Source organism: Sus scrofa, chromosome 6, assembly GCF_054392235.1.
Source record: "Sus scrofa isolate SSC_HxYL_T2T_F1_AM1 chromosome 6, Sscrofa_HxYL_maternal_Yorkshire_Landrace_v2.0, whole genome shotgun sequence".
NCBI classification, from domain to species: Eukaryota; Metazoa; Chordata; class Mammalia; order Artiodactyla; family Suidae; genus Sus; species Sus scrofa.
Genome location: NC_139388.1, coordinates 167,454,365 through 167,481,751, shown reverse-complemented (window position 1 = coordinate 167,481,751; position 27,387 = coordinate 167,454,365). Strand labels below are relative to the sequence as shown.

The 27,387-nt window shown below is 51.7% G+C and overlaps 2 protein-coding genes across 16 annotated transcripts in view; one reads left to right on the top strand and one right to left on the bottom strand.

The window, feature by feature from the left end:
• The window catches only part of LOC100737108 (AGBL carboxypeptidase 4), a 1,252,169-nt gene that overhangs the window by 162,209 nt on the left and 1,062,573 nt on the right, over nt 1-27,387 (bottom strand). The window lies entirely within an intron of this gene.
• Nucleotides 5,986-15,403, top strand: LOC146402979 (uncharacterized). 2 transcript variants are annotated; one of them, XR_014808368.1, is made up of 3 exons: nt 5,986-6,244; nt 8,925-14,202; nt 14,926-15,403. XR_014808368.1 is itself a non-coding variant. In XM_084965142.1 (2 exons), exons 1-2 carry the CDS (start codon nt 6,055-6,057, stop codon nt 9,755-9,757), a joined length of 1,023 nt encoding a protein of 340 aa, XP_084821268.1. In that variant the 5' UTR covers nt 6,011-6,054; the 3' UTR covers nt 9,758-14,515. The 2 variants fall into 2 exon arrangements, 1 of the variants encoding a protein (XP_084821268.1); XM_084965142.1 differs by lacking the exon at nt 14,926-15,403 and having other exon boundaries at nt 6,011-6,244; nt 8,925-14,515.

The window sequence follows — 27,387 nt, the reverse complement described above, 5'->3', positions numbered from 1 at the left end:
TGTGACTATGGCTGAAGGCTCACAGGTTGTGACCTCTCTGGAGTCCTCACCGGAGTTGGTTCCTGCTGTCGGGCAAGTCCGTGAAGGCCAGGACACTGGTCAAGAGGAGGCCCAGGAGCCTGTGTGAGCGAGGAGTCCAGGTGGGAGGGAGAGGCGAGGAAAGGAAGGCAGAAGAAAGACGCCCTGCCCGTGGCCTCGGCCCTCACCCTGGCTGCAGCCCGAGCTCTGCCCTCAGGCCCAGCTGACACCAGGGCCGACCCGAGACCTCAGTCTAGGCCTTCCCTCAATCACGGTTTGTCATCTAAGTGAGCGACAAGATGAGGGTCAACTTAGGGTTCAGGGAGGGCCTGCTTGGGGCTTGGGGGCAGGAGCGGGCAAGGCCCTCAGTTCAAGTACCACTTAGGCCCAGCGGAGTGAAGAGGCCCCATCCCTCCAATGGCTCACAGTTGGTGGCCCCAAAGGCCATCAGATGCCAGAGTTAATTCAAGACGAGAGACCGTGTGTTTGTTTAAAAAGAAACAGCTATCAGAAAAGGAGCTTCGGTAACTTATCAACTGAAAATGAGGAAAAGAGAGTCCAGGAAAAACTTCCTTGACGGCGGGCTCCAGGACACCCGCGGGGTGGAATCCATCTAGATTCCATGTCCTCTCCGTGGCAGGTGGAAACCACCGGGAGTGAGGAGTCGGGCTCCAATCCTGTCCCCCCGCCGGGAACCTAAGCGAAGACGCTGTGAATGGGGGGTTCTGAAGGCAAATGCCACTGGGGCGCATGGTCACAGACACAGATGTGAGGGGACCCTGTGGCCCAGGCCAGCACCGAGAGCCCTTGAGTGGCCGCCTGTCACGCTCTGTGGGGCCTGGAGTTCCATGGTCCTTTCAGAGCCTTTTCCAAGAGTTGCCAGGGATCTTGATGGGATGTTTATATGAAATCTCTGTTGCTGTTTTTTGGGTTTTTGTTTGTTTGTTTGTTTGTTTGTTTTGCTTATTCAGGGCTGCCCCACGACATATGGAGGTTCCCAGGCTAGGGGTCAAATTGGAGCTACGGCTGACGCCCTATACCACAGCCACAGCAACTTGGGATCCGAGCCGTGTCTGCAACCTACACCACAGCTCACGGCAACGCCGGATCCCTAACCCACTGAGCAAGGCCAGGGATCGAACCTGCAACCTTACGGTTCCTAGTCGGGTTCATTTCTGTTGCGCCATGATGGGAACTCCTGAAATCTCTCATTTTTAAGTATTAGAAACTAATTTTTATTTTACTTTTTTAATTAATAATTTTTTTTTTTTTTTTTTTTGCTTTTTACAGCTGCACCTGCGGCATATGGAAGTTCCCAGGCTAGAGGCTGAATTGGTGCTGCAGTCGCAGGCCTACACGACAGCCATGGCAACACTGGATCCGAGCCACGTCTGTCACCTACACCGCAGCTCACGGCAACGCCGCATCCCTAACCTACTGATCAAGGCCAGGAATCGAACGCGCATACTCACGCACACGACGTTCTTACCCTGCTAAGCACAGTAGGAACTCTGTTTTATTTTAAAGCAAGAAAAAGAAAGTCTATGGGCTTGGTCCATTTTTCTGTTATAAAGCTGTGGAGCCCTGAAAATCTTGAGGTGTTTTTACCATTTCTGGCAACTATAATTCATTGCTTGTGTCTCACTTCTCCCTCCTTTAAAATGAGAGGAGAGAAGCCCCCTGAGCAGGATACTCCTGCCTATGACATCTCAGGAGTCCACGACCCCAGAGCTCATCGGCCTGGCCAGCCCCGTCTGCACAAGATGCCGTGGGCTCCCCACGGGCATCCCTGGCATAGAAACTAAGAGGACTTGGCCCTGCTGTGCCGAGAGCCCCAGGGAGCTCGGACCCAGGGCAGGGACTTGCAGGCATGGTCTCTGGAGACCCTGGGCTCTGCTGCCGAGGGGCTGCCTGACCTTGTGCAGCGCCCCACTCCTCTTGAAGCCTCGGTGTCCCCATCTGGCCACACAGTGAGGGGCCTAAACCAAGGCTTTCATCAGGGCTCAGGCTCTGCCCCACAACCATTCTGCGAGCCTTTGCCTGCAAGGTCACGGACAGCCTTCCACAAGGACAGAGGACAGCTCCTCGCCTGCCTCTGTGCATGCATGTGTGTGCCTGTGTGTGTGTGTGTGTGTGCGTGTGCACGTGTGTGTGCCTGTGTGTGTGTGTGTGCATGTGTGTGTGCCTGTGCGTGCGTGCATGCGTGTGTGTGTGTGTGCACGCGCGCACGCGCGCGCATGCACCTTCACCATAGGCATCAAGCAAGGGGTCTGGGGGTGTTTGAAACTCACAGGGGACCAGCCCAGAGGGGGAAGGGCAAGTTCAGGGGAGTGGGTTAGGGACAGGGTCAGGTCAGGTGATGGACAGAGAGAGGTCAGGAGAACCCGGGCAGACACAGGCAGACAGAGCCAAGGCAGAGAGGCAGACGAATGCGGAGAAGGTGGCAGACACGCACCCAGGGCGCACAGAGAGCTACAGGAAAGGAGGTGAGTGTCAGGAGAAGGACATGGGCTGCAGCGAAGGACAGCAGAGCCGCCAAACTGCCGCTTCAATTAAAAATGTCCCTGTGTCCAGAGACTGTCGGGTTAGGAGTGAGCAGCGCTGCTGGAGGAGAGGGGAGGGGAGGAAAGGGCTGGGCGCTGCTGGCAGCAGATGACAGGACGGGTCTATACCGCAGGCCACCCCCTGTGCACAGAGGGACTGGGGGAGAGGCTGGTCCTGTGAGCTCAGACTAGGGTGCTCAGGCTGCGGTGGGGAAAAAAAACCCCACGTACGAGGGTTAAAAACCCAGACCTGCTGATCAGAGGCTGCGTGACCTGGCGTCTGTTTCTTTACCTCTCTGAGCCTCTGTCCTCATGTGACATAGGGGCACCCATGCTGTCTGCTGCCTCTGTCCTCGTGGATTGCTTCCACAGATCGAGTCTGTGGGGGCCCTCGGCCAGCCCCTGCGGGGTGGCTCTGCCCACTTCGGCTCACGCTGACCCTCCTTGTGGCTGCGGGTTTCTCTGCGGTCTCTGCTCAGGTGTCACCTTGCAGGGGAGCCGTCCCTGCTGACCCTCCACCCAGCGGCCATCTGCCCTTCCAGCTATTTCTGTCTTCTTCCCCCGATGTGTGTATTTATGCTCCTTGCCGGAACACAGGCTTCATGCAAACAGCGACTTTATCTGATGTATTGCTGTGATCCCCAAACCCAGAACAGCAGGTACTGACTAAATGCCTGTGGAAGAGAGTAAAGAAGGGAGGGAGGGATGGAGACTCTAGCAGCCTGGGTTCAGACCGTGGCTCCGGGGTCAGGAGGAAGGCAGTGTGTTGGAAAGGAGGGCGGAGGGAGGACCGCTCTCCACACACACCGGGCCCCCGGTCCTTCTCTCAGCCCGCCTTGGAGCTCTCTCTGCTTTGGGGCTGTCCCTCCCCTGCTCCCCATGCTCCTGGCCCCCCAAGCCCTCTCCATGCAGCCACCCCTCCAGGCACCACTCTGGGCCCAGAACCCCTTCCTCTGCTCTACTCTCCGGTGTCCCGACCTTCTTCAAGGCTTAGCTCCAGTCCTGCTTCATTCATTCATTCCACATCCATTCCTACAAAAGCTCAGTGCTGAGTGTTTGTGTCTAAGCAACCAGAACAAGCTCTACCGGCTCAGGACTTAGACTGTGATCTGATGGAGCCATGGCCCCAGGGACTCAGATTTCCCCAGTGTCAGAAGACAACCCCCATCCGCTTTTGCTTACACTGCAGGAGAGATCTGAGTACTGCTGAGAAGCTGCCAGAACCCTAACCAGATGATGTCACACATTGCTTTCCTGGGATGAAGGAAGCCATCCACACTGGACTGGAAGGGAGAGGGAAGTCCTAGGTGGGGAACGGTCTGATCCAAGAGGCCCCCGGGGTCCAGGAAGAGCATCAGAGATACAGGTAGTGATGCTAAGGGCATTTCTGTGCCACTGTCACAGGATGGGGACACGGCGGGAGGAGTGTCTGTGCATCTGTGGGGAGAGAGGAGCGTGAACGGGAGGGACTAGGGTCAAGGTGAAAGTTTATGCTTTTGAGCCTCAGGCCCAGCTTTGCCATCAGCCAGTGGATGCCCAGGATCCACCGGGACCTCTGACATCAAGGCGGGGTCCCTCTTTAGAAACACGGAAATCCTCTGCCTGGCGTGGACTTCTTGTACAAGGGAAGCTGGCAATTAAGTAACAGGAAAAGGACCTGAGCCCCGGCAGGTTCGATACAAGGCAGAGACAGAGGATGCCATGTTTGGGAGCCCGTCCTGGCCACCTCAGTCCTGAGTGGCTCCTTCCCTCCTTCCCTTTCTTGTTTTCCCTCTCCCTCCTTCCTCCTCCCTCCCTCCCTCCCTCGGGGCATCCCCATTACGCTGTCAGCACCTCGAGGGCAGAAGGGCAGCAGGTCTGTGTGTGTGTCACAGAGCCTGGCACCCGGCCCGGCCTGAGGCTCCGTGCGTGTTTGATGAATGACTGCTTGCTTGTGGAATGAATAGAACAGGTCAGGGCCCACCCAGGCCCGAGCTTCCAAGACGTGTGCTGCTTCCCCGGACGTGCGCTCCCAAGCACCGCTGCGTGCTGAGCCGGGACCTGGGCTTAGTCCCTGAAGTTCTCTGGTTCCCAGACCACTTTGATTCAAGGGAACGGGTTGCACAGAAAGTCTCAGCTCGGTTACACGACAGATGCAAAAATGGCCCAGAAGGGGGCGACTTCCCCAAGCGTCCACATTAAAACAGGAGAAAGATCAGGATTCACTACCAAGTCATCAGATGTCAGAGAAACAAGGACGTAGAGACCAGCGAGCTCAAGCCCTGCACCCCCCTCTTCCACGTAGAAAACTGACTGCCGGGGCGGGGGTGACTTTGGGGGAGGGGCGCAGAATTAGAGGCAGATCCCCTGTGAGTGGTTATTCTACACACATAAAATAAAACAGGGCAATAGACAGCAAAGTATCATTTGAACCTTATCAAGTGCTGAAACCTACCTGGCCAGGGAGGAGCATGAGCAGAGGCTAAAGCCAGACTTGGACTAAGCAAAAGAAGCATCACACAGGATGCACTGTGAGGCATGTACGCCAGTTCCCTAAAAGCCACTTTAAAAAGTGAACAGGCGAAATTAATTTTAATGACTCCTTTTACGCAAGTATCTAAACTATCACGCCAGCACATAATCAATTTGAAGAATTGTATTAATAAGATACATAGTATTTTTAAAATTAAGTCTGGAATGCAGCCTTGTATTTACCCGTGAGCACATCTCTGCGAGACTGACCGAGGTTGAGGGCTCACGTGTGCCCAGGGCCATGGGCTGGACAGCACAGGATCAGGGGAAGCGGGGGGCTTTGGGGAAGGAGTCCCTGAGAAAGGAAGAGGGGGCGGCCAGGCAGGGGGAGGCAGAAGGCTTTTCCAGATGGAAGCAAAGGGAGAACACTGAGGATGAGATTATCCTGCTCATAGAGGGTGCTGGCCTGGCTGGCATTTTGTCGTGTGGGTGAGACTGAAGGGCAGAGAACCCAGTGTCTTCCTGCTTCTACGCAGCTCATAACTGATGCAGCACCGGACGGTGTGCATCTTCTCAGCCCCGTGGGAAGTAGACCTACAGCTGAAGACAGCTGCCCACGACAGCACGCTGAGCGAGCGCGAGATGGAACCAAGCCCTGCCTGCCTTCCCCCAGCCGCTCCTTCCAGAGCCCGGAGGCCAAGGGCAGAGGAGTCTCCTTCCTGAGCCCCCACCCGGCCTGTGCATCCACTGTGTCTCTTGCTGGACCCGATCCTCCCCACCTGCCCAGCCTGGGTCTCTCCTCCCTTGGGAAACGTTCTCTGACCTTTGTCTCATCGGAGTCCCCACCAATTTGTCCCTTCTATGAATTTCTATTTAGGAGGAATCTAAGTATTGCAAAGCCACGTTATTGCAAAACAAGTTGTCTCTAAAGATTTTTCTAATTAGACGGTTACTGCTTCCCATTAAAAGACTAAGTAAGAGGAGGAAGCAGAGAGGAGGTAGCGACACGGGGACCAGGGGTGGGGGGAACCCCAAGTTCCTGATGCTACAGCACAGCAGCAACTCATGGCAGAGAATGGTCATTTCAGAAAGAGAGACAAGCCCAACCCAGCCAGGAGCCCTGCTCATTCTGAGTCTGGAAAGGCACCCACAGATCCCAGCACCAGCACGTGGCGGGGGCGTGCTGGGGAGCGCTGGAAGCCTGCCATCGTGCCTCCCACGGGGACCTGCAGGTAATGCTGGGGGAGCTGGGAAGCGTCGCGCGAGGCTGTCTGTCGAGTCACCCACACAGAGCAGCTCAGGAGGCGGGGGAGAGGGGTGTCTGGGAGAAGGAGCGTGGGCTGGCCAACCCCCCAGAACCATAAGGGGGACAAACAGCGTGTCTGCAAACAGCCACGACCCTGCTTCCCACTCCGGGAGAACTGGATCCAAATCCTGGCCCTGCCCCAAAGAGGATGGTGACCCTGGGCAGGTCCGGGCTTCAGCTGCAGTTGGCTCGCCTGCTCAGGGGACCCCACCTGCCTTGCGGGGTGGTGGGGGACGTCAAAGGGGCTGGGTATGACACGGTGTCCTGCACGCTGCAGGCATCACACGCAGGCTAGTGAGCACCTCCAGGGCTCGCTCTCTCCTCACCTCTGCCTCTCCCTCTTCCCACCCAAGGCACTGGGACCGGCGGGAATTGCGTTCTGGGAAGAAGCCTGCACCGCCCCAGGGACGGCTGCGGCTTTTTGAGAGTCTGTGTCAGGTGCTGTTGGAGGCTTTTGTCCAGATTACCTCATTTAATGTCTCAGCAACCCTGTTGGGTACAAACTCTCATTAGCCTGTCCGGGCTCACTGAGCTGGTAAAGGAAAGATCCAGAATTTAACCCCAGGCTGTGTGGCTGCAGAGCTCACGCTGTCCCTGCTGCCCTGCTAAGGGGCTTATTTCCTCCTGGATTCCAGTGTCTTTGCTCCTCCCTTAAGGCAGTGACAGGCTAAGCTCGATTAGTCTCCCCAGCCCCCCCCCCCCCCCCGACCCTCTGCGGCCCCCTGAGAGTGAATGCCCAGTGACCATTTGCTGGGAAAGGGAGTGACTCTAAAAACTATTTGCATGGGAAGGCTGTTTAGTCCAACCTCAGCCTCAGGCTCACCCACAGGGGCGGCTGCTGGCCCCAGACTCATCGCGGTGGGGGGTCGTGGAAGACTTGGGAATCCCTTCTGGGGTCCGCGCCTCCTGGCTCGCCTGCTTTCCCGTGCCAGGGCCCACGCCCTGCTCCACAAAAGCAGATTCCTCGATGACACTTGGGCATGGAGAGGTGGGGACACGCCCCTGGGACGCTCCGGGGCTCTGCCTGGGCTCCAGGACCCGGCACTGTCTCTCCAGAAGGGGGCGCCCCACTCGACATGTCTTTCATCTCAAGTAGTTCAACATCCCTGAGACCCTTCCTCGAAGAAGCCTGGTGAATCCATTTCTCCGCCACCTTACAGAGCAGTCACAGACCCCACGCACAAAACAGGAACCCCTTCGAAGCCTGAAGAAAAATGAAAGGCAGCGATTTCTCCTGACTCCCAGGTGTTCTGCCCCATAGAAAGTGTGAGCCGCTGGCAGAACGGGCTCTCCCGGCTGAGCCCTGGAACTGTTGCCAGGACCTGGCACTGCCTTTCATTCTGACTCACCCTGACCTACAGCGTCGAAAGATTTTAAAAAACGGCTTCACAAAGGAACAGGGGTTTGGATTCCAGCTTCACTTACTAGCGATGTGTGTAACAGCGTTTTTTACTAGCTGTGTGTGCAGATTAACCTGTTGTGTTGGTTTTTCTTGACCATAGAATGGGGATAAGTGTATGGTCCTCTAAAACCGTTGGGAGAGATAGGATAAAATTAAATCCAACGAGATGGTTCACAAATCCTGGCGCCGCACAAAGCGCTGGGCGCGTAGGGAGTGCAGAGGCCGGGGCTCCGGCCACTCCGCGGTCCTCCCATGTCCCCGAGTGACAGTTACCATCCAGGAAGCAGGGAGCGTCGGCCCCTCCTTCCTCGATGCCGTTGTCTTAGCTGTCCATTCATCCATTCCTCTACCAACATCGTCAGCTCGGCTCTGGGCCAGGCCCTGGGCCAGGCATTAGGGGACCAGGGGAGGGTAAGAGGCCCTTCAGCCCATTCCCCTGATGCTTCCGCTACTTCCTCCCCTCCCCGGCTCAGCCACCCCCCCTCCAACCCCCCGTGAAATTATTCTTTGGATTCTCACAACAGCCTCTTGCACACGCCTCCATGGAGCACTCACCTCACAAAGTTACAGTCAGTTTACCTGTCTCTACCACGCCCACTGGAAAAAGTCTCACCTGTTGTTCTAACCTCTGTCCTGCCGCACCCTCCGCCACCCGCTTGCCCTTTTCTGTTCAGGGATTATGTCGTGGAAGATGCAGTGGCAGGGGCCTCTGTCACGCTCGGAGTCCATGTCTGTGTCACTCAGAGGATACAGGACTCTGGGATGGGGCTTCCCCAGGATTCCCAGCTGCCAGGTCCCTGACCTGGAGAAAACCCCCTGCTGCAAGATGCCCGCTTCAAGCCTCTCGCAGCTGCAGAGACAGAGCGCTGCTTCCTGCCAGCTCCCTGTCCCAGCTGGTGAGAGATGCCCACGTCGGACTAATCACCTTCTAAACAAATGGCACAGTGACGAGCAGGGTGGGGGGAGAGCTGGGGCCGCACAGGCTGGTGTTTTCAATTTAGAGGCCATGCATTATTTACACTGCCATTACTCCCCTCAATTTGACTTCATGCTTTAGCCCTAATTTCAGTATAATCAAAGCCAATGAATATTTAATCAGGATTGCTTCCAGAAATTGAGTAATGCCATTAACATAATGGCCTCAGGACTTCAAAGCTGCTTTCCTTCAAATGCATCTCACTTCCACCTTTCCCCTCCCCCACAGGTCGTGTTTCCTGGTTCCTATTTCGGGACGGAGGGGAGCTCGAGAGCCGGTGGAGAGCCGGCCACAGGTTTGTGCAGGCGTCGGAAGGTGGCTGTGTGGGAGTGGAACGCTGGACCTGGATGGAGTCTGAATGCTGGCTCCAGGGAGAGACCCCGGGACCGCCAAACTCTGCAGGTAGACCCCGTTTGAAGGCACCTCCTTTTATGAAAATGCCAAGGTTTAAGCCACCTCCCCAAGGGCTTCAAAGACAGCCCTTCAGAGTTCAGGTTTTAAACGTGGTTATTGTCAGCCACAGCCGGTTTGGGAAGGGCTGGCCGAGACCCTCCCTTCCCCACACTCCAGACTCCAATATCCCTGGGGGAATTGGTTCACACTCTATGTGTCACATCCACCAAAAGAGGACTCAGCTGCTCTTCGCAAGCAGGACGGGAAGCTGTCCCACCTTGACCTTGCTAACCTGCAGGGCCGGGAGCTCCCCATTGCCTGGGTTCATTTCAACATCACCCACTCATGGGCCTCCTCCTCAGGAGCAGAGTGAAGGAACGAATGCCTTGTGCTGCCACCTGGTGGTGACGTCCAGCATGGCGTTCTCCAAATCCACTCTTCTTGCCAGGCAGCTTAGTGGAGCCCCAGCCAGGTGCCAGTGTTTTACACACTTTGTCTCACTCTTGGTAATAATGCTGGAAGGTGGGAATTCTCATTCCCATTTTACGGACAGGGAAATTGAGGCTCAGAGTGGCGTAGTAATACTGCTGCAAGGAAGAGGCAAAGATAAGATGGTTCCTCATCTACTGACTCCTAGTCCAGGGATTTTTCCACTGCTCCAAAGCTAATCCAAAGGAATGAATCTCTAACTGAGGGGTTTCAGCACTGACCAGATAGATGCAACATTTGGGGGATTCTAGCAGCTTCCTTGGTACCCCTGAAATCACACCATGTCATCATTCACCTTCTCAATTAGTTCTGGCTTTTGCGACACACCTGGAATGAGAGACAGAGAGAACAATCACAGAAACCTCTCTGTATCTGCAGTGTGAAGTCACTTTACGGGGTCTGGGCAAGTGTCTTGGGGCCTGCGTTGAGGCAAGGGGCTAAAGCCCGGTCCGTCTGTTGGAGAGGACGGCTGAATATTAGAGCAAGACAAAGTGTGTCCATTTACTGAACCTCAGCCACGGTTGGCGCCTGACTCCTGTCACATTCCAACCCTTCGGCCTGACTTCAGACCAAGTTCTGAGGCGGGGACTGAATGAACCCTGTCCAGGAGACTCCTAGCCTGGGCTCTTGCCTGTGCTCTCCCCTCCGTACGCCCTAGCTCCCAGGGACCTGGGAACTCTGCACCCACATGCATTGCAGCCTTAGTTCGCGGGTGGCATCAGTGGGGCCATGGACACTGAGAATGGCTGTCAGGATTGGGGCCAGTCCCAGAGCCAGTCAGTGGGCCACAGAGAATCACTGAGAAGCAGCATGGGGGCTGGGCCAACAGAGGCAGGCAGTGACCCCCCAAAGCACGAGCCTGCCACTGGGAGACGGGGAACACAGAGCCCCTGGGGCGAGCAGGGGAAGGCCAGCGTCACAGAGCCTTCAGAGGTAGCCTCAGCCAAGACTCATTTTGACTCAAAGAAGAGGAAACAGCCTGAGGCTGCCCAGCGTGCTGGAGGCAGAGATCAGAGAGAGCCAGTGCCCTGCTCCCAGCCCGCCTTCCTCCACGGCCTTGCTGGGGAAGCCGGGTCACGGCCGCATTCCAGTGGTTAACCTCTATCAGTCTCTCCCTGCAGCCCTGTGTGCCTGTGAGCCAGGTACTCTTATCTCCATTTCCTGGATGAGAAACTAAGGCTCAAAGAGGAGACAAGCCTTGCCCAAGACTGGGGAATAAAGTCAGAGCTGGACCAGGAACCGCCAGGGTTTCCTGGCCTCACGTCCTACCTCCTGTGTGTCCAGCCTGTGCAGGTACTTTATCTGTGCTCTGCCATTTCATTCTACCCTATAAGGCGGGGTCGTTGTCCCTATTTTATAAATGGGAATGCTAAGGCTCAGAGACGGCAAACAACTGGCTCTAGGACACAGAGCACATGAGTAGGACGGAGAGCAGGAGAAGCTAGGTCTAGCTGTTCTCAAAGCCCCAGGACTCCTGGAAGCTGGACTTTCCCTTCTCATCTTCAACATGTCCTCTATCCATTCAGCCCCCAGGGCTGGGGGGTCGGGGGTCCTTCACCAACCACATTCTTTCCTGGGCTGCTTCTCCGCTCTGAAGAGTCTCCTTATCTACCAAGTCCAAGTCCAGCACAGTGCCCATGACTCCCTCCCTTATCTGCGGCCAGGCGGATGGATGGGCCAAGCAGTGGGTCCCTGCCTCCTTTGTCCCCTGTCTCCCGAGCAGCCCTGCATGGGACCCAGGTTTGGAGGCCAGCATGTGGGTTTGCCCACTGGCCAGGGAGCTTAATGACCTTCCGCCTGACCCAGGCCCTCCAGAGCCTCCGTTTCATTGCCACCGAAGAGAGACAGTCGTAGGGATGGCAGGACTCTGCTTGTAGAGATTCCGTTAGAATAGCAAGTGCTGGTAGGCACTTCGTTAACGACCCTCTGAGTATTGTGACTTTCACGCACTTTCACACAGGTCTCTCTCGGCAGCAGGTGCTGTCGAGGCCCCGCCCCCATTCCATCAGCTCACCTCAATGCAAGCTGACCTGACGGCCAGCTGCCAGCCTTTTCACCCTTGGCCCCGGGCCTCCCTCTGGCTGCTGCGGCCCAGTCTGTCCCTCAGCCAGGCAGCCAGAAGTGCCAAGGATTTACAGCTCCCTCTCCCCCAGCAGCCCTCAACCAGGGACAGGGAATTTGCAGAACGTTCCGGCTCCCTCGCGCCTTGCCTGCAGGGCGTATTCTACACTGTCTCCCTGAGTCACCAGCAGGACTGCCCACAGAGGTTCCCCCTTCTCAATAGCATGCCCTTTCCTTTTCTGTCTTATCCCCACTCCCCCCCTGGTGTTTCCTCACTTTGCAAAATACTTCTTGCACTCAAATTCTTGTCTGAGGGTCTGCCTGTGGGGTGACCCAAACTAAGCTGCTCTCATTATTCTCTTAGTTCCGCCGTGCCCCTGCCCTCCCCCTGCCTCCATTAGAAAAGTGCCCCGCAAGCCTCACAGGCCCAGCGCCCACCGCACACATTGCTCAGGGAGCCCCTCTGTTGTGGCCCCCAGGAATGCAGCTGTGTGGCTTCAAGGGCCGCCTCTGTAGCTGGAGCGAGTTACCCAGCACCTCCAGGCTTCCTCTGACCGTGCGCCTTATTCAAGATGCATCCTGGATGGCGGGCAGGCGGGGAGGAGGCAGCTCAGACCATTAACATGCATGGCACTTGCATGGAGCACAGGGCTTTATCTGACAGCAAACCCGGGACTCCGCCATCTGCAGAGGCTCAGCTGCCAAGGGCTTCACTTAGGAGGAAGTGGGCCTCCGTGTTCAGAGGAGGGAAATGAGAGATGAGTTCCCTTGGAGACCCGAGGCTGTGGCCCCGCTGGGGAGGAGGGCAGGCCGCCGGCCATCCTGTCTGCATTGCTCCACGGTTCTGTGAGAGTCTAGAGCCCAGGGCCAGCTCTGCCCACAAAAGAGCCAGGAAGGGAAGGAAGGGAGCTAAGAGCTTTCGGTGCCCACCCTGGGCCACGGACCTCACACATCCTCTCATCTCAGCTTCACAAAACTCTACCATTATTGTCCCGTGTTCACGGGGGAAACTGAGTCTCGGGGCGATGACGCGACCTGTCCGTGGCAGGTCTTGCTACGTGGCAGAGTCGGCCTTCTAACCCCAGTCTGTCTGACTCCACCCTCTCTGTTCTTTCCCTGCCCTGACCCCAACGGGGAGGCCATGCCAGGGCCAGACGGGCAGCCTGAGGGCAAAGGGAAGGTAAGGGCTCTTTGGCTGATGTGCAGATAGAACATTTGGGAGGAGCTGACTGCGCTCATCCCGAGCCAGGCGAGAGAGGCGGGCAAAGAGCCTCGGGCCCATCTCCCCACGACCCTTGACCCTCTGGCCACGCCCATACCTTTGCCCCTGTGGCCCATTCCGGAGGTTCCTCTCCACTGTCCCCCTCCACTCTCAAGAGCCAGCCCCAGTCCCCCAGGAAGCCTTCTCTGGCCCCTTCAGACTTCTCTCGCCTCTCTTCTCATGTGTATGACCAGCCCTGGAGGATGCGGCTGGTCCAGAAGACAGCACACCCCTGGGAAGGGGGGAGACAGATTCTTGGTCCTACCTGTGACTCTGCATGATGACCCGGGCAGGTCTCTGCTTCCCTGGGGGCCTCTGTTTCTTCATCTGGAAAGTGGGAAGAATAATACCCATCTTGCCTAATCCTACATTGTTTTCAGCATCAATTTTTTAAAACAATTTTTTGGCTGAGCCCACAGCATAGGGAAGTACCCGGGCCAGGGATCAAACCCACACCACAGCAGTGACAACGCTAGATTCTTTAACCGCAACGCCACCAGGGAACTCCTTAGCATCGAATTAGACATTACAATGTTTAAAATTGTGAATGTGTAGTATACCTGTTGACTTAAAGCACTAAGACTTCAAAATATAATTTCATTCACACCGAGAGGTCTGCAGTCTGCCCTGTTTTCTGCTGGGTAATATACATTCACCAAGTAGTTATTGAGCAAACATCAGATGCCAGTTCCTGTGGTGAGGTGGGAGCAAAACAATGAAAATCCATGGTTTCCTGAATTCTCAGGCTACTCGGAGGAAGAGATGTACATGAATGAATGAATGAATGAATGAAGCACATAAAATTACAGCCTCTTCATAGAAAGGTTCAGCTGTTCATTAATATGGTAGCAAAACATGGCAGTTTCTGTCTTAAAAGACAAATATTCCCAAAATAACAAAAACTGACAAAAGTATTATAAGTTATGGCAGGTTTGGGGGTGAATTCCATCTCTGAATTTCCCCCATCTCAACCTGAAGGAAAAGGTCTTACTCCTGCTTGTCTTGTTCCCAAATACAGGATGTGCTGAGCAGCAACACGGGAGTGTACCAGGTGAGCGTGCTCTCTTTGGAGCCCGCACTGCCCTCCCTCTCCTCGATCCTGGGGTCCTGTCCTCTTTTCCCTTTTCTTTTTCTTTTTTCTCACACGCGCACAGAAGCATCAACCCTGATCAGGCAGCACAACAGGAAGCAGAGATGGGCTGATATCCAGGAGCCCTTAGAACCTCAGGAGAAACCACGTAAACAGGAACCCGACAGGAAGTGCTCCGGAAGTCATTTAGGTACCACTCGGGGAAGGAGGAAGTACAAACGGCGTCTGTTCTGCAGTCAGAAAGTCTAGAGGTTGTCCCTGGGGAAGAGCCTCTGTGCCACGAGGGAAAGTCCTGAATCAACCCTGTTCTGAAACCTCACAGATGGACCTGGGCAGAGCAAGTGGACTGGCATGATGGGTCCACGTCAGTGAGGGGCCAACCATGCTTCGCTCCTGGGCTGTCGGGTTGCAAGGCCAGGTCTGCGTAGGCCTCCTCGATTCAAAGACGATGGAGCCAAGCAAAAGAACACCTCCAAAATAACACCAACAACAAAATGGGGCCTTTGAAGAGAGAGGATAGCAAAAGGAAAAGAACATGGCCTTGAAGTTTGGAGAAAGGGAACGTTGGAAAAGAAGTTAAGACCATTGCAGAGACCGTCTGCTCTGTACCCTTTACGACCTGGCTTCTAGGAAGAGCAGGAAGTAGGACGAGGTGAAAGCAGTACGATGAGGTGACGGCAGAAACATAAAGGAAGTTCGCTAAATGAGGCTGATCTGGCTGATTCACACAAAAGAAAACACCAAATTAAAACCCCCAGGGAGTGAGAAAAGAACACAGTTGATGATGCAGAAAATGGCATCAGTGATGAGAACTCACCTGAGTGCCTCTCAAAGAAGAGAGAAAAAACCATCAGTGATGAAAATGCTGAGAAAGAAGATGATACAGAAGACAAGATGGAGTCTAAGAATGATCAACACTCTGGGGGGGGGGGAAGCACATAATACAAACGGAAGTGACAAAAACATAATAGGGAAACATTTTAATCAACGAGAAGGAAAAAAGCAAAATGAAACAATATCCGCTTTAGTCAAAACCCCAAAGAGCTATATAATCCAGGCCATATTAATGAAAAAAATGTAACGAGCAAGATGTTGACAAAATTAAGTTCAAGGATAAGGAAAACACTGTATTAACAGCCACAAAAGAAAGCAGGTTGACAGCTAAGCTCAGCACCAGCCATTAGAAAATAAGAATTATCAAGTGTTGAGGAAGATGGCAAGGGAGCTTGAGATTCTATGTTGTATAAAGACAAGTAAAATATTATTACCTTGTTCTTAACTGACAAAGAAATACAGCTATAACTGTGTATATCCCACACTTTAGGGCGTGCATTAGAGAATTAAGTTGCAAAGAGGATTTTAAACTTCTAAATGAGTACAAAAGATATAAACAAAGAAAATATAGTTTACAAAGAGAGAGAGAAAATATTGTTAAAAGCCAAGATGTATATGAAATTGTAAGATTGGGTGATGGTTTAAGGTCAAACAGACTATATATGAAATGATTGTAAATATTTTATTCTCTTGGAGGACAAACATTATCAAGGTAAAATGAAACTATTAAATTATGTGAAACTTGCCAGAGATAATTTTTTTTTGGCAGCACCTGTGGCCTTTGGAGGTTCCTGAGCCGGGGATCCAACCCAGGCCACAGCAGCGACCCCTTTGAAGCCACAATGCCAGATCTTTAACCCAATGTGCCACAAGGGAACTCCCAAGATAAATCTAATTTTAAATGGTTAACATTGATACGTGCTGCGTGTATGGCACTGTGCTAAGCATTTCACAGGCATTATCTCATCCAGTCTTCCCAACAACCACAGGGGGCAGAGATGCTATCACTCCTGAGTCACCGGCCCCACGGTGAGCAGCTACTACACAGAAGAATTGGAATTTAAGCCCCGTCTAGTCTCAGAGCACAACTTCTTAAACATTGCCATCTATTGCACCTCAGGCAAGATGACATAATAAAGTTAAAAAATTAAGTTTCCAAAGATTTCAGGGAAACCCGACTAAAGAGAAAGCGGAGGGGACAACATTCTTGGTAAAGCAGAATGCAAGGGAAGAGCCATTTAACAAGGGAGAGGTTTGTCAGACTGACAAAAGGCAGAATCCACACTAAAGATTTAACAATCATGAACTCACCGCAACTCACAAAACCGCCAAATATTTAAAGCAGCAAGCATTAGACACCCAAGAGGAAAGCAGCAGAAATTGTAGCAGGAGGCTGCATGGAAAGCATAGACCCAAATAGTCAATTACGTTGTTTCTAGTTTCAGAAAGTCACACATAGGTGATTTTTTTTTTTTTTTTTTTTTTTTTGGTCTTTTTGCCTTTTCTAGGGGAGGTTCCCAGGCTAGGGGTTGAATCAGAGCTGTAGCCACCGGCCTACACCAGAGCCACAGCAACGCGGGATCCGAGCCACATCTGTGACCCACACCACAGCTTACAGCAACACCAGATCCTTAACCCACTAAGCAAGTCCAGGGATCGAACCCGCAACCTCATGGTTCCTAGTCAGATTCGTTAACCACTGCGCTACGATGGGAACTCCACACATAGGTGATTTTTTAAAAAAGTATTTAGGGAGCTCCCCTTGTGGCTCAGTGGTAACGAACCTGACTAGTATCCATGAGGACGCAGACGCGATCCTTGGCCTTGCTCAGTGGACTAAGGATCTGGTGTAGGTCATGGACGTGGCTTGGATCCCGAGTTTCTGTGGCTGTGGTGTAGCTTGGCAGCTGTAGCTCGCATTAGACCCCTAGCCTGGGAACTTCCATATGCCCCAGGTGCCGCCCTAAGAAGCAGAAAGCAAGGAGGTGATAAACACAAAATTGGTGGTGGTGGTTACCCCTAAAGGCAAGCCAAGTGATGGGACATCGATAAGTGTGAGTTATTGGTAACGTTCCATTCTTGAGCTGGGTAGTAAGTTCAGAGGTGTTTGTTATATGCTTATCATGATTACATGTATATATGATTATATATGCTCTATCATGTACATATATACCTATATTATATGTATTACACAATGAAAAGGTAAAAATATGAAAAGAAAAAATAAAAAAAAATTTGAATAAAATAACAACTTTGAAATAAATCAAGTTATAAATATATATAATTTTCATTCTCTGCTCCTGGCTACTAAAACCAGAATAGTGTTTCAACAACAATAGAAACAGCTGCAACTAACTGCCACATGGAAATTAAAATCACTTTTAGAAAAATATTATGTTGAAGACTAAAAGAAAATAATATGATTACAAAATAGAAAATACTTAAAATTAAAAAACACAATTCATAAAAACAATATGCTGCCAAAACTATACTCAGAGAGAAATTCTTATACTCGAATGCATTCTTAACTAAATAAGAAGGATTGAGGAAAAAAAAATAAGAGGCAACTACATAATTTGGAAAGAGAACAAAAAAGAAACCCATAGAAAGCAGTAGGAAAGAAGTAGTAAAATATAAATGAATAAATTAGCAAAAAGAAAAATAGTAGATTTGATAAAGAAATACAAGATCTGATTTCTTCCCACAAGACTCTTAAGTACATTAATGATGTAGAAAATGAACAGATATTTCATAGTAGGTAAATAAACAACTTTAAACCCAGATCCAACATGCACACTCAGGCACAAAATACTCTCTTACAGGCACGTGCTTACATGTGCCTTATCACAGAATTCTGTGTGAGTGTAGGCACACCGATGAAAGCATGCCTATCAACACATAAACACCTGACATGCTAGTTAACAAGACAGCATGTATCTAAGAGCAAAGGAGAGGAGAAGCCACAGGGCCTTATGGACTCAGAGGTGGGCCAGGTCCCTCTCCCATCGGGTGGGGCTCTCTGAGATTGGAACACGTGGGACAGCCTTGAAGAATGAAGGTCATTTCGGGGTGACTGTGAACACATCTATCATCCGACTTAATGCTCAGCACAGTGCATTTCAGAATGGGTTTGATGACTGAATGAACGGGGAAAGCAAGAAAGGAGGCTGGATAGGAGGGAGGGGGGGAGGGAAGAAAGGAAGGCTGAGCATGTCTTTCTGGGAGCACAGGGGAGTGTGGGGGCAGGTGGGAGGGCAGGCCAGCCAGAGAGCATCCAGTCCATGCCAGGACCCAGCACAAGGCCTGGCCCGAAGCAGGAACCGAAGGTATGCTTGCTGAACTAGTCACATCTCTGTTGTCTTCACTGGGCTTACACATCCTTCATAACCCTGAATGCTCTCTGTAGGCATGTCATGTGATTTTATTTATACTTTGTCCATCTGCCCTGCTAGACTAAAAGCGCCTCAAGGGCAGGGACGTGGGTACCCTCTCACCCTAGAACACTGTGCACGGCTCACAAAACCTATTTGCAAAGGAAGGAAACAAGGCTGAGGGAGGCCCAGTCATCGAGCTCAGCAAAGCGGCCCTGACATTGTTGGAGCTGCGCTGCATAAGGCAAGCTGTCCGGAAGGGTGGCCCTAGAGCACGTCATTCCTGCAGCTGCCTCCATGCTTCACACAAGGAATCCTCCTCCTGGAGAGAGTGGCTGGGGATGTTCAAAGCAAGTCCGAGACACTTACCTGGATGGAAACCCCAGACTAAAGATGTGTTAAGGCCAACAAATTTGACAACCTAGAAGAAATGGACAACTTTCTAGAGACTTACAGCCTGCCAAAAATGAATCAAGCAGAAATCAATCAACTGAACAGACTGATCACTAGAAATGAAATTGAGGAGTTCCTGTCGTGGCTCAGTGGTTAACAAATCGGACTAGGAACCATGAGGTTGTGGGTTTGATCCCTGGCCTCACTCAGTGGGTTAAGGATTCAGTGTCGCCGTGAGTTGTGGTGTAGATCGCAGACTTGGCTCAGATCCCAAGTTGCTGTGGCTCTGGTGTAGGCCGGCAGCTACAACTCTGATTAGACCTCTAGCCTGGGAACTTCCATATGCTGCAGGTCAAAAAGAGGAAAAAAAAGAAATGAAATTGAATATGTAATAAAAACACTCCCTGCAAATAAAAGTCCAGCACCGGATAGCTTCATAGGAGAATTCTACCAAACCTACAAAGAGGAGCTTACACCTATCTTCCTTGAGCTTTTCCAAAAAGTTGAAGAAGGAACATTTCCAAAGACATTCTATGAAGCCACCATCACTCTAATACCAAAACCAAAGATACTACCAAAAAAAAAAAACTGTAGGCCAACATCTTTGATGAATATAGATGCAAAGATTCTCAATAAAATTTTAGCCAACCGAATCCAACAACATATAAAAAAGATCATACACTACGACCAAGTGGGATTCATCCCAGGTGCACAAGGATGGTTCAACATACACAAATAAATCAAGGTCATACACCACCTTAATAAAAGTCAAAAACCACATGACCATCTCAATAGATTCAGAAAAAGCATTTGACAAAATCCAACATGCATTCCTGATCAAAGCTGTTACCAAAGTGGGTATGGAGGGTACATACTTTAACATAATAAAAGCCATTTATGACAAACCCATAGCAAATATAATACTCAATGAAGAAAACTGAAAGCCTTCCCACTAAAATATGGAACAAGACAAGGATGCCCACTCTCACCATATTATTCAATATAGTTCTAGCCACATAAATCAAACAAAAAAAATAAAAGGTATCCAAATTGGAAAAGGAGAGGTGAAGTTGTCTCTGTATGCAGATGGCATGATACTATATATAGAAAACCCTAAGGACTCAACCCCAAAACTACTCAAACTGATCACTGAATTCAGCAAAGTATCAGGATACAAGACTAACAGTCAGAAATCATTTACATTTCTGTATACGAACAATGAAATATTAGAAAAGGAATACAAAAATACAACACCCTTTAAAAGTACACCCCCCCAATTAAATACCTGGGAATAAACCTGACCAAGGACGTGGAAGACTTATATGCTGAGAACTATTTAATCAAGGAAATTATAGAGGATTCAAAGAAATGGAAAGATATTCCATGCTCCTGGGTTGGAAAAATTAATAAAATATAAAAATGGCCATACTACCCAAAGCAATCTACAGATTCAATGCAATCCCTATCAAACTGCCCATGACATTTTTCACAGAACTAGAACAAACGAAGCAAAAATTTATATGGAGCCACAAAAGACCCAGAATTGCCAAAGCAATCCTGAGGAACAAACACCAAGCAGGAGGCATAACACCCCCAGACCTCAGGCAATATTACAAAGCCACAGGAATCAGGACAGTGTGGTACTGGGGTACTGGTACCAAAGCAGACATACAGATCAACGGAACAGAATAGAGAACCCAGAAATAAACCTAGACACCTATGGCCAATTAATCTTCAACAAAGGAGGCAAGAATATAAAATGGGAAAGAGAGAGTCTTTTCAGCAAGTGGTGCTGGGAAAACTGGACAGCTGCATATATATCAATGAAACTGGAACACACCCTCACACCATGCACAAAAATAAATTCAAAATGGCTTAAAGACTTAAACATATGACAGGACACCATCAAACTCCTAGAAGAGAACATAGGCAAAACATTTTCTGATATCAACCTTACAAATGTTTTCTTAGGCCAGTTTCCCAAGGCAACAGAAATAAAAGCAAAAATAAACCAATGGGACCTAATCAAACTGACAAGTTTTGTACAGCAAAGAAAACCATAAAAAAAAAAAAAGACAACCTATGGAATGGGAGAAAATAGTTTCAAATGATGCCGACAGGGTTTAATCTCTAAAACACACAAACAACTTCCACAACTCAACAGCAAAGAAACCAACAACACAATGGAAAAATGGGCAAAAGACCTGAATAGACATTTCTCCAAAGAAGATATACAGATGGCAAACGAGCACATAAGAAAATGCTCAACGTCACTGATTATTAGAGAAATGCAAATCAAAACTGCCATGAGATACCACCTCACACCAGTCAGAATGGCCATCATTAATAAGTCCACAAATAACAAATGCTGGAGGGGGTGTGGAGAAAAGGGACCCCTCCTGCACTGTTGGTGGGAATGTGAATTAGAACATTCACTGTGGAGAACAGTATGGAGGCACCTTAGAAAACTACACACAGAACTACCATATGACCCAACAATCCCACTCTTGGGCGTATATCCAGACAAAACTTTCCTTGAAAAAGACACGTGCACATGCATGTTCATTGCAGCACTATTCACAATAGCCAAGACATGGAAACAAGCTAAATGTCCACTGACAGATGAATGGATTAACAAGATGTGGTATACATACACAATGGAATACTACTCAGCCATTAAAAAGAACAAAATAATGCCATTTGGGCAGCAACATGGATGGAACTAGAGACTCTCATACTAAGTGAAGTAAGTCAGAAAGAGAAAGACAGATACCATATGATATCACTTACATCTGGGATCTAATATGTGGCACAAATAAACCTTTCCACAGAAAAGAAACTCATGGACTCGGAGAACAGACCCATGGTTGCCAAGGGGGAGGGGGAGGGAATCAGATGGACTGGGAATCTGGATTTAATAGATGCAAACTATTGTCTTTGGAATGGATAAGCAATGAGATCCTGCTGTGTATCACTGGGAACCATAGCTAATCGATTATGACGGAGGATAATGTGAGAAAAAGAATATACGTATGTATGTGTGACTGAGTCACTTTGTTGTACAGTAGAAAATCGACAGAACACTGTAAACCAACTATAATAGAAAAAATAAAAATCATTTAAAAATGGTAAAGAAAAAAGGATTTTTCTTTTTTTCTATTATTTTGCAATTTTGCATATAAGCAGATGTAGCTTAAATTCTCATTAAAAGCATACCTAACTTAGCTATTTTCCTTTGAACTTTTTACCATTATTTCTGTTAACCATTTGCTCATGTGAAGAGTACAATTCTCAAATTAAAAAAATTACTCTAAAAAGTTACTGATCTTTAATTAATAAAAACTATATATTTGAATTAAAAAAATAAGATGCGTTAAGGCCTAAGGTGGGGGGAGGGAATATATTTCATTTTCCCAACTTGTTCAGGCAGCATCTGGGTCCCAGCTGATGCTCACAGAGGCCCTCAGATGTGAACGGACCTGGCTTCCTGGCTGCAGCAGGGAGGCCTTTCAAACTCTGGGGAGTGACCTTGTTGAGGAGGGGGCCACCCCTCCCAGGTGACAGTCCCTGGTGGGCTCTGCTGCCCACCCTCCGCAGCCTGGAGCCGCCCTCCACAGAGTCGGCGCACCCACGGCAGCTCCCCATCCCTGAGAATCAGTATGGGGTGGCGGTACTGATTCCGTCTGAGCCCAGAGTCCACACCAGCCAGTGGCTGCTCTGGACCCTCAGAGCTCACTGGTGTTCCTGGCTCCACCTGCCTGTCCTCTTCACTCCCTCCTGCTTGTTGGGGGTGCCTTCCTTGACACTTCGGCCCCTCTAAACTCAGCCCCAGCCCAGGTCTACACTCTCAAACCGTTTCGGGTCTGGGAGGCACCTGTCGCAGGCACGTTACAACCATCCTCTCCTTGAATTCTAACCACAGCAGCGTGAGGTCGGTGCCGTGATGTCATTCCGGATTGAGGAACAGTCGTGCAGAGAGGTGAGGCAGCTTTCCCGACGTGGCCGGATGCAGGCAGCCTCGTCTTCAGTGGGCTGTCCTCTGCACCTGGCCAGGCAGCTCTCTCCGCAGAAGGACACACAGACCTCACCACTCTGCTCCTCCCAAACCAGCCTGTTTCAAATTCCTTCATCCTCGAGTTCATCCCAGGGCTTTAAGGACACCGTGAAGGACATCAGTCCTTTTCTTTCTTTCTTCCTTTCTTTCTTCCTTTCTTCCTTCCTTCCTTCCTTCCTTCCTTCCTTCCTTCCTTCCTTTCTTTCTTTCTTTCTTTCTTTCTTTCTTTCTTTCTTTCTTTCTCTCTCTCTCTCTCTCTCTCTCTCTCTCTCTCTCTCTCTCTCTCTCTCTCCCTCTCTCTCTCTCTCTCCCTCTCTCTCTCTCTCTTTCTCTCTCTCTTTCTTTTTTGGCCTTTTAGGGCTGCACCGGTGGCATATGGACGTTCCCAGGCTAGGGGTTGAATCAGAGCTACAGCTGCAGCCAACACCACAGCCACAGCAATGCAGGATCTGAGCCGTGTCTGCAACCGACACCACAGCTCATGGCAATGCCAGATCCTTAACCCACGGAGCAAGGCCAGGGATCAAACCCATGTCGTCATGGATACTACGTCAGGTTCTTAACCTGCTGAACCACAGTGGGAACTCCACGAGTCCATTTTTTGATCATGCAGCTCTCTCTTGCAGGCACGCCTTTCCCACCCTGAATGTCTGTCTGGCAAACGCCTGTTTTAATCTTCAGCAGAAGAGTCCCCTCTTCCATGAAGCCTTCCACTTGGGGAGTTACCAACAGACTTCACTACCTCAACTCGGGAACACTTGGCCCTCGCCCCTCAGAGCGCCGCACACTCCTCTCTCCTGACACCTGGGACACGGGTGCCCACATGGATGGCTTTCCCGCTTCCCCAGGTCTCTGCTGAGATGCCATCTTCTTAGAGAGGACTTCCCTGATCAACTTTCTATTTTTGCTTTTTTTTTTTTTGTCTTTTCTAGGGCCGCCCCCGAAGCATATGGAGGTTCCCAGGCTAGGGGTCTAATTGGAGCTGTAGCCACCAGCCTACGCCAAAGCCACAGCAACTCAGGATCCAAGCCTCGTCTGCAACCTACACCACAGCTCATGGCAACGCTGGATCCTTAACCCACTGAGCAAGGCCAGGGACCGAACCCGCAACCTCATGGTTCCTAGTCGGATTCATTAACCCCTGCGCCACGACGGGAACACTCCCTGATCACCTTTCTAAAACAGCATCCTTCCTCCATGGACCCTGTGCCCTACTTTCCTTTCCCCCAAAGCACTAATCACAACCTACGCGTCTACATCCATTTGTCCGCCTGCGTTCCCCTCTGTTCCCTCCACCAGGATAGAAGCTCCACAGAGACAGGGACGCTGACCTTCCACTCTCTTTAAATGCCCAGTGCTCAGGACAGGCCAGGAGCGGCGTGGAAGCTCCACACACACGGGTTGAATAAGTGAACGTCTCGGTGAATCTTGGACGAGCCAGTGAGTGGACGAAGCGACGGGGTCCAAGGTCTCCCCACGGAGCCCAGAGCCCTCACTTAGACACAGTCCCCGGGGGGCCTCAGGAAAGCACCGCAGGAACCGGACCCCTGATCCAAGGTGGCCACACTCCAGACGGTCAGCGTCGGCCATCTGGAATGGTCCCGTGCGCTGCCAAGGTCATCCTTGAGTGGAGCAGCCCGGCCGGGAGGGCCGTCACCCCCCACCCCCCAGCCTGAAGACGCAGCTCCTGGCTCCGCGCATGCGCTCCTGTGCCTCCCACTCCTCTCTGAACCTTAAGTGCTCCAGGCCTGCTCCAGGCTCCCTTCTGCCCCAAGGGGTTGACCCCTCTTCTCTGAGAGTCTAGAGGAAGCATCAGCTCACACAGCTTTTCCTACACTCTGCTCCTTTCTTTCACTCAACGAATCTGCTTTGCGTGTGTGCTGTGTGCCGGGCCCTGTGGGGGTCACATCACACCCACCGTTGCCTCCAACGCTCAAAACTGCTCGAGAGGCAGGGGCCTTCAGCACCTGGCCCCTTCCTAACGCTTCTGACCGATCTTTGCTGCTCTCTGTGTCATTTGCCGCCTCTGGGGCTCAGCGTCCCCACTTGGCAAAGCGAGGCCTGAACCCCCACCCTCGAGGTTGTTGAGTTGACAACAGCAGCACCAGCAAGAGTAATAAGAACGCAGAGCCCTGAGCTTACTCAGCCCCAGCCCGGGTGCTTACGCATCAAAGCCTTCCCCCCTGCAGGCGGGTCACAGCAGCCCAGGGACCCGCTCAGCACCAGGCCTGGCCCCCGGGCAGCACCGGCAGCTGCTGGCATCACTGGCCCAGCCTGGAGGAGGCATGTGAGACGAGAATACGCCAGGCACGTCCTGGGGCGGCACGCAGACCGGCCTGGCGGGAGCTCAGGGCTCGTGTTTAATAAAAGATTAATGAAATTGTCAAATTGACCTTGTCAGTGTCTGCTCAATCTAATTATGTGGCTGTGGCCCCCACAGATGGGGTTAAAACAGGAGCGCACACGAGGGAGACAGCACTGCCCCGGAAACCCTAGGGATAGTCACTCTGGCAGCTCAGCCCTGCCGCCCCCAGGCCCCCGCATAAGACCCGCTGGCCACCTTCAGGGCGCTGCGTCTCATTCTGGAGGAACAGCAGCCAAGCAGCCCTCTCCCAGAGACAGGGCACCAGCACGCTTGGCAGACACCCACCCCATGATGGCCCATGCGGGGCCAGCTTGCCAGGCACAGGCTGTGTGGTGAGAAGACACAGTTGCTGTCCTTGAAAAGTCCTTGGTCTGGTGGGCGGGACAGACAGGGAAACAAACAGAAAGTGCACTGAGGTGGACCTGGCGAGTTTCCTGGAAAACGTGGCACCGGAGGTGAGAAGGGACCCAGGACCTAACCCAGAAGACAGATGGGAAGAGTGCAAGGGGAAGCATCATCCCCAGGGGACAGCGGGGGACAGCCAGGGGGCGGTGGGGAGCATTCGGCAGAGCAACTGGGGCAGTGGGGGAGCCTGTTCCTGGGGGAGAGCGTTGGGGAGGAGGGAGCCTTGGGGGCTGGGCCAGGAGAGCGGATGCCCAGAGCAGCCCGGGTGCCTGAGAGGAGAGGCCGTTGCATCACAAGATGAGGGCAAAGGGGAGCTTCCCTGCGGCGAAGCTTTGCACGGAGGGAGCCCCGAGCATCCTGTGTGTAGGGAAGATGGACTCTCCCTAGAAGGAGCCTGGATGGAGTGACCGAGCTCAAGGTCCTGAGGAAGAGGCTGGGTGCAGACTGGCCCCTCCTTTGCCTTCCCGGCAGCACGTGGTCCTGGGACTGGGCCTGCCCGCCAGGCAGTCTGGGCATTGCCTGGGTTCTTCCGACGGAATGGCCCTCCTCGGTTCGCTGAGCCTGCTCGCACCCCTTCCCTAGACCCTCGCGATCTCACTGCAAGACAGACCGCGCCGCGATTCTCATCTTACAGGGGATGACACTGAGGCTTGGGCAGACCCAATGCCCACCACCCTCCCCGCAAAGGAAGTGAGTCTCACGCCTGTTTATCTGAACTGAAATCCTATGCTCATTCTATTACTACACAGCGGCCTTGAAGGGAATGAGGGATGAAGGCTGGACACCTTGGTGAGCAGGTGGTAGATTCAGGCAGATTCTCGGTGGCCCCTCACTGGACAGGCCATCACCTGTCTTACTTCATCAAAAGACAGTCCTGCTAACTGCATCTCTAGGGGTTTCATTTCCCTTCAACAGGGACCCCAAAACATGAGACCTACATTTTTTTTTTCTCCTAGGGCCACACCCTTGGCACATGAAAGTTCCCAGGCTAGGGGTCGAATCGGAGCTGTAGCTGCCAGCCTACATCACGGCCATAGCAACGCAGGATCCTTAACCCACTGAGTGAGACCAGGGATCGAACCCGCATCCTCATGGATACTAGTTGGATTTGTTTCCACTGAGCCACGACGGGAACTCCTGATACCTACATTTGGATGTTGCTTTTCAACAATGTGATTCACGTTCAGCCAAGGATTCCTACTGGGACAAATACTTCTTCTGGCCCCATCACAGTGCCCCAGGGAGGGCAAACCCCTAGGCCCTTCCCAGAGAAGGACATCACCGCCCACCTACTCAGCCAAATCAAAAAGGGAATCATCGCCCATATCTCCTCCCCTCTGATCAGCAAATCGTGGTGGCTTAACCCCAAACACGCATTTGCATTCTGACCTGCCCTGGCCACCCCTTCATTCCCAGAACCCCTGCTTTGCTCTGGTCCTCACATTCCTCGCAGGGACCATTTGACCAGCCTCCTGTTTCCCCACATCCAATCTCACCCTCTTCCGTTCATCACCTACAATTCCACCAGAGTGGTCCTTCTGAAACACCAATCTGACCACGTCACTCCCGGGCTCAACACCTTTCCATGACCCCCTGCTGCCACCTGAAAGCAAAGTCCAGCTCGTTAGCATGTGGGCATGGGAAGCCTGCAGGCCTGGGCCCTGGCCCCCCAACACCCCACAGTCTTGTCTCTCAGCAGACCTCACTCACACCCCGACCCCACACTCCAGACCGCACGCAGGACCTCTGGCGGTGCTGAGAAGCCACTGAGCTTTTTCAATCCCTCATTCCTTTTCCCTCATTCATTTATCCAACTGTGAGCCCCTGTTGTAGGCGAGGCACTCTTCCATTCAGTTTTTTGTGACACTCACTTCAGGACAATACTCAAACAAATATAGCAGAATGGGAGAGACACAGCGGCAGAGAAGGACTAGCGTGCCCTGGGAGGGGGTGTGATGTGCATGCTCTTCCAGAG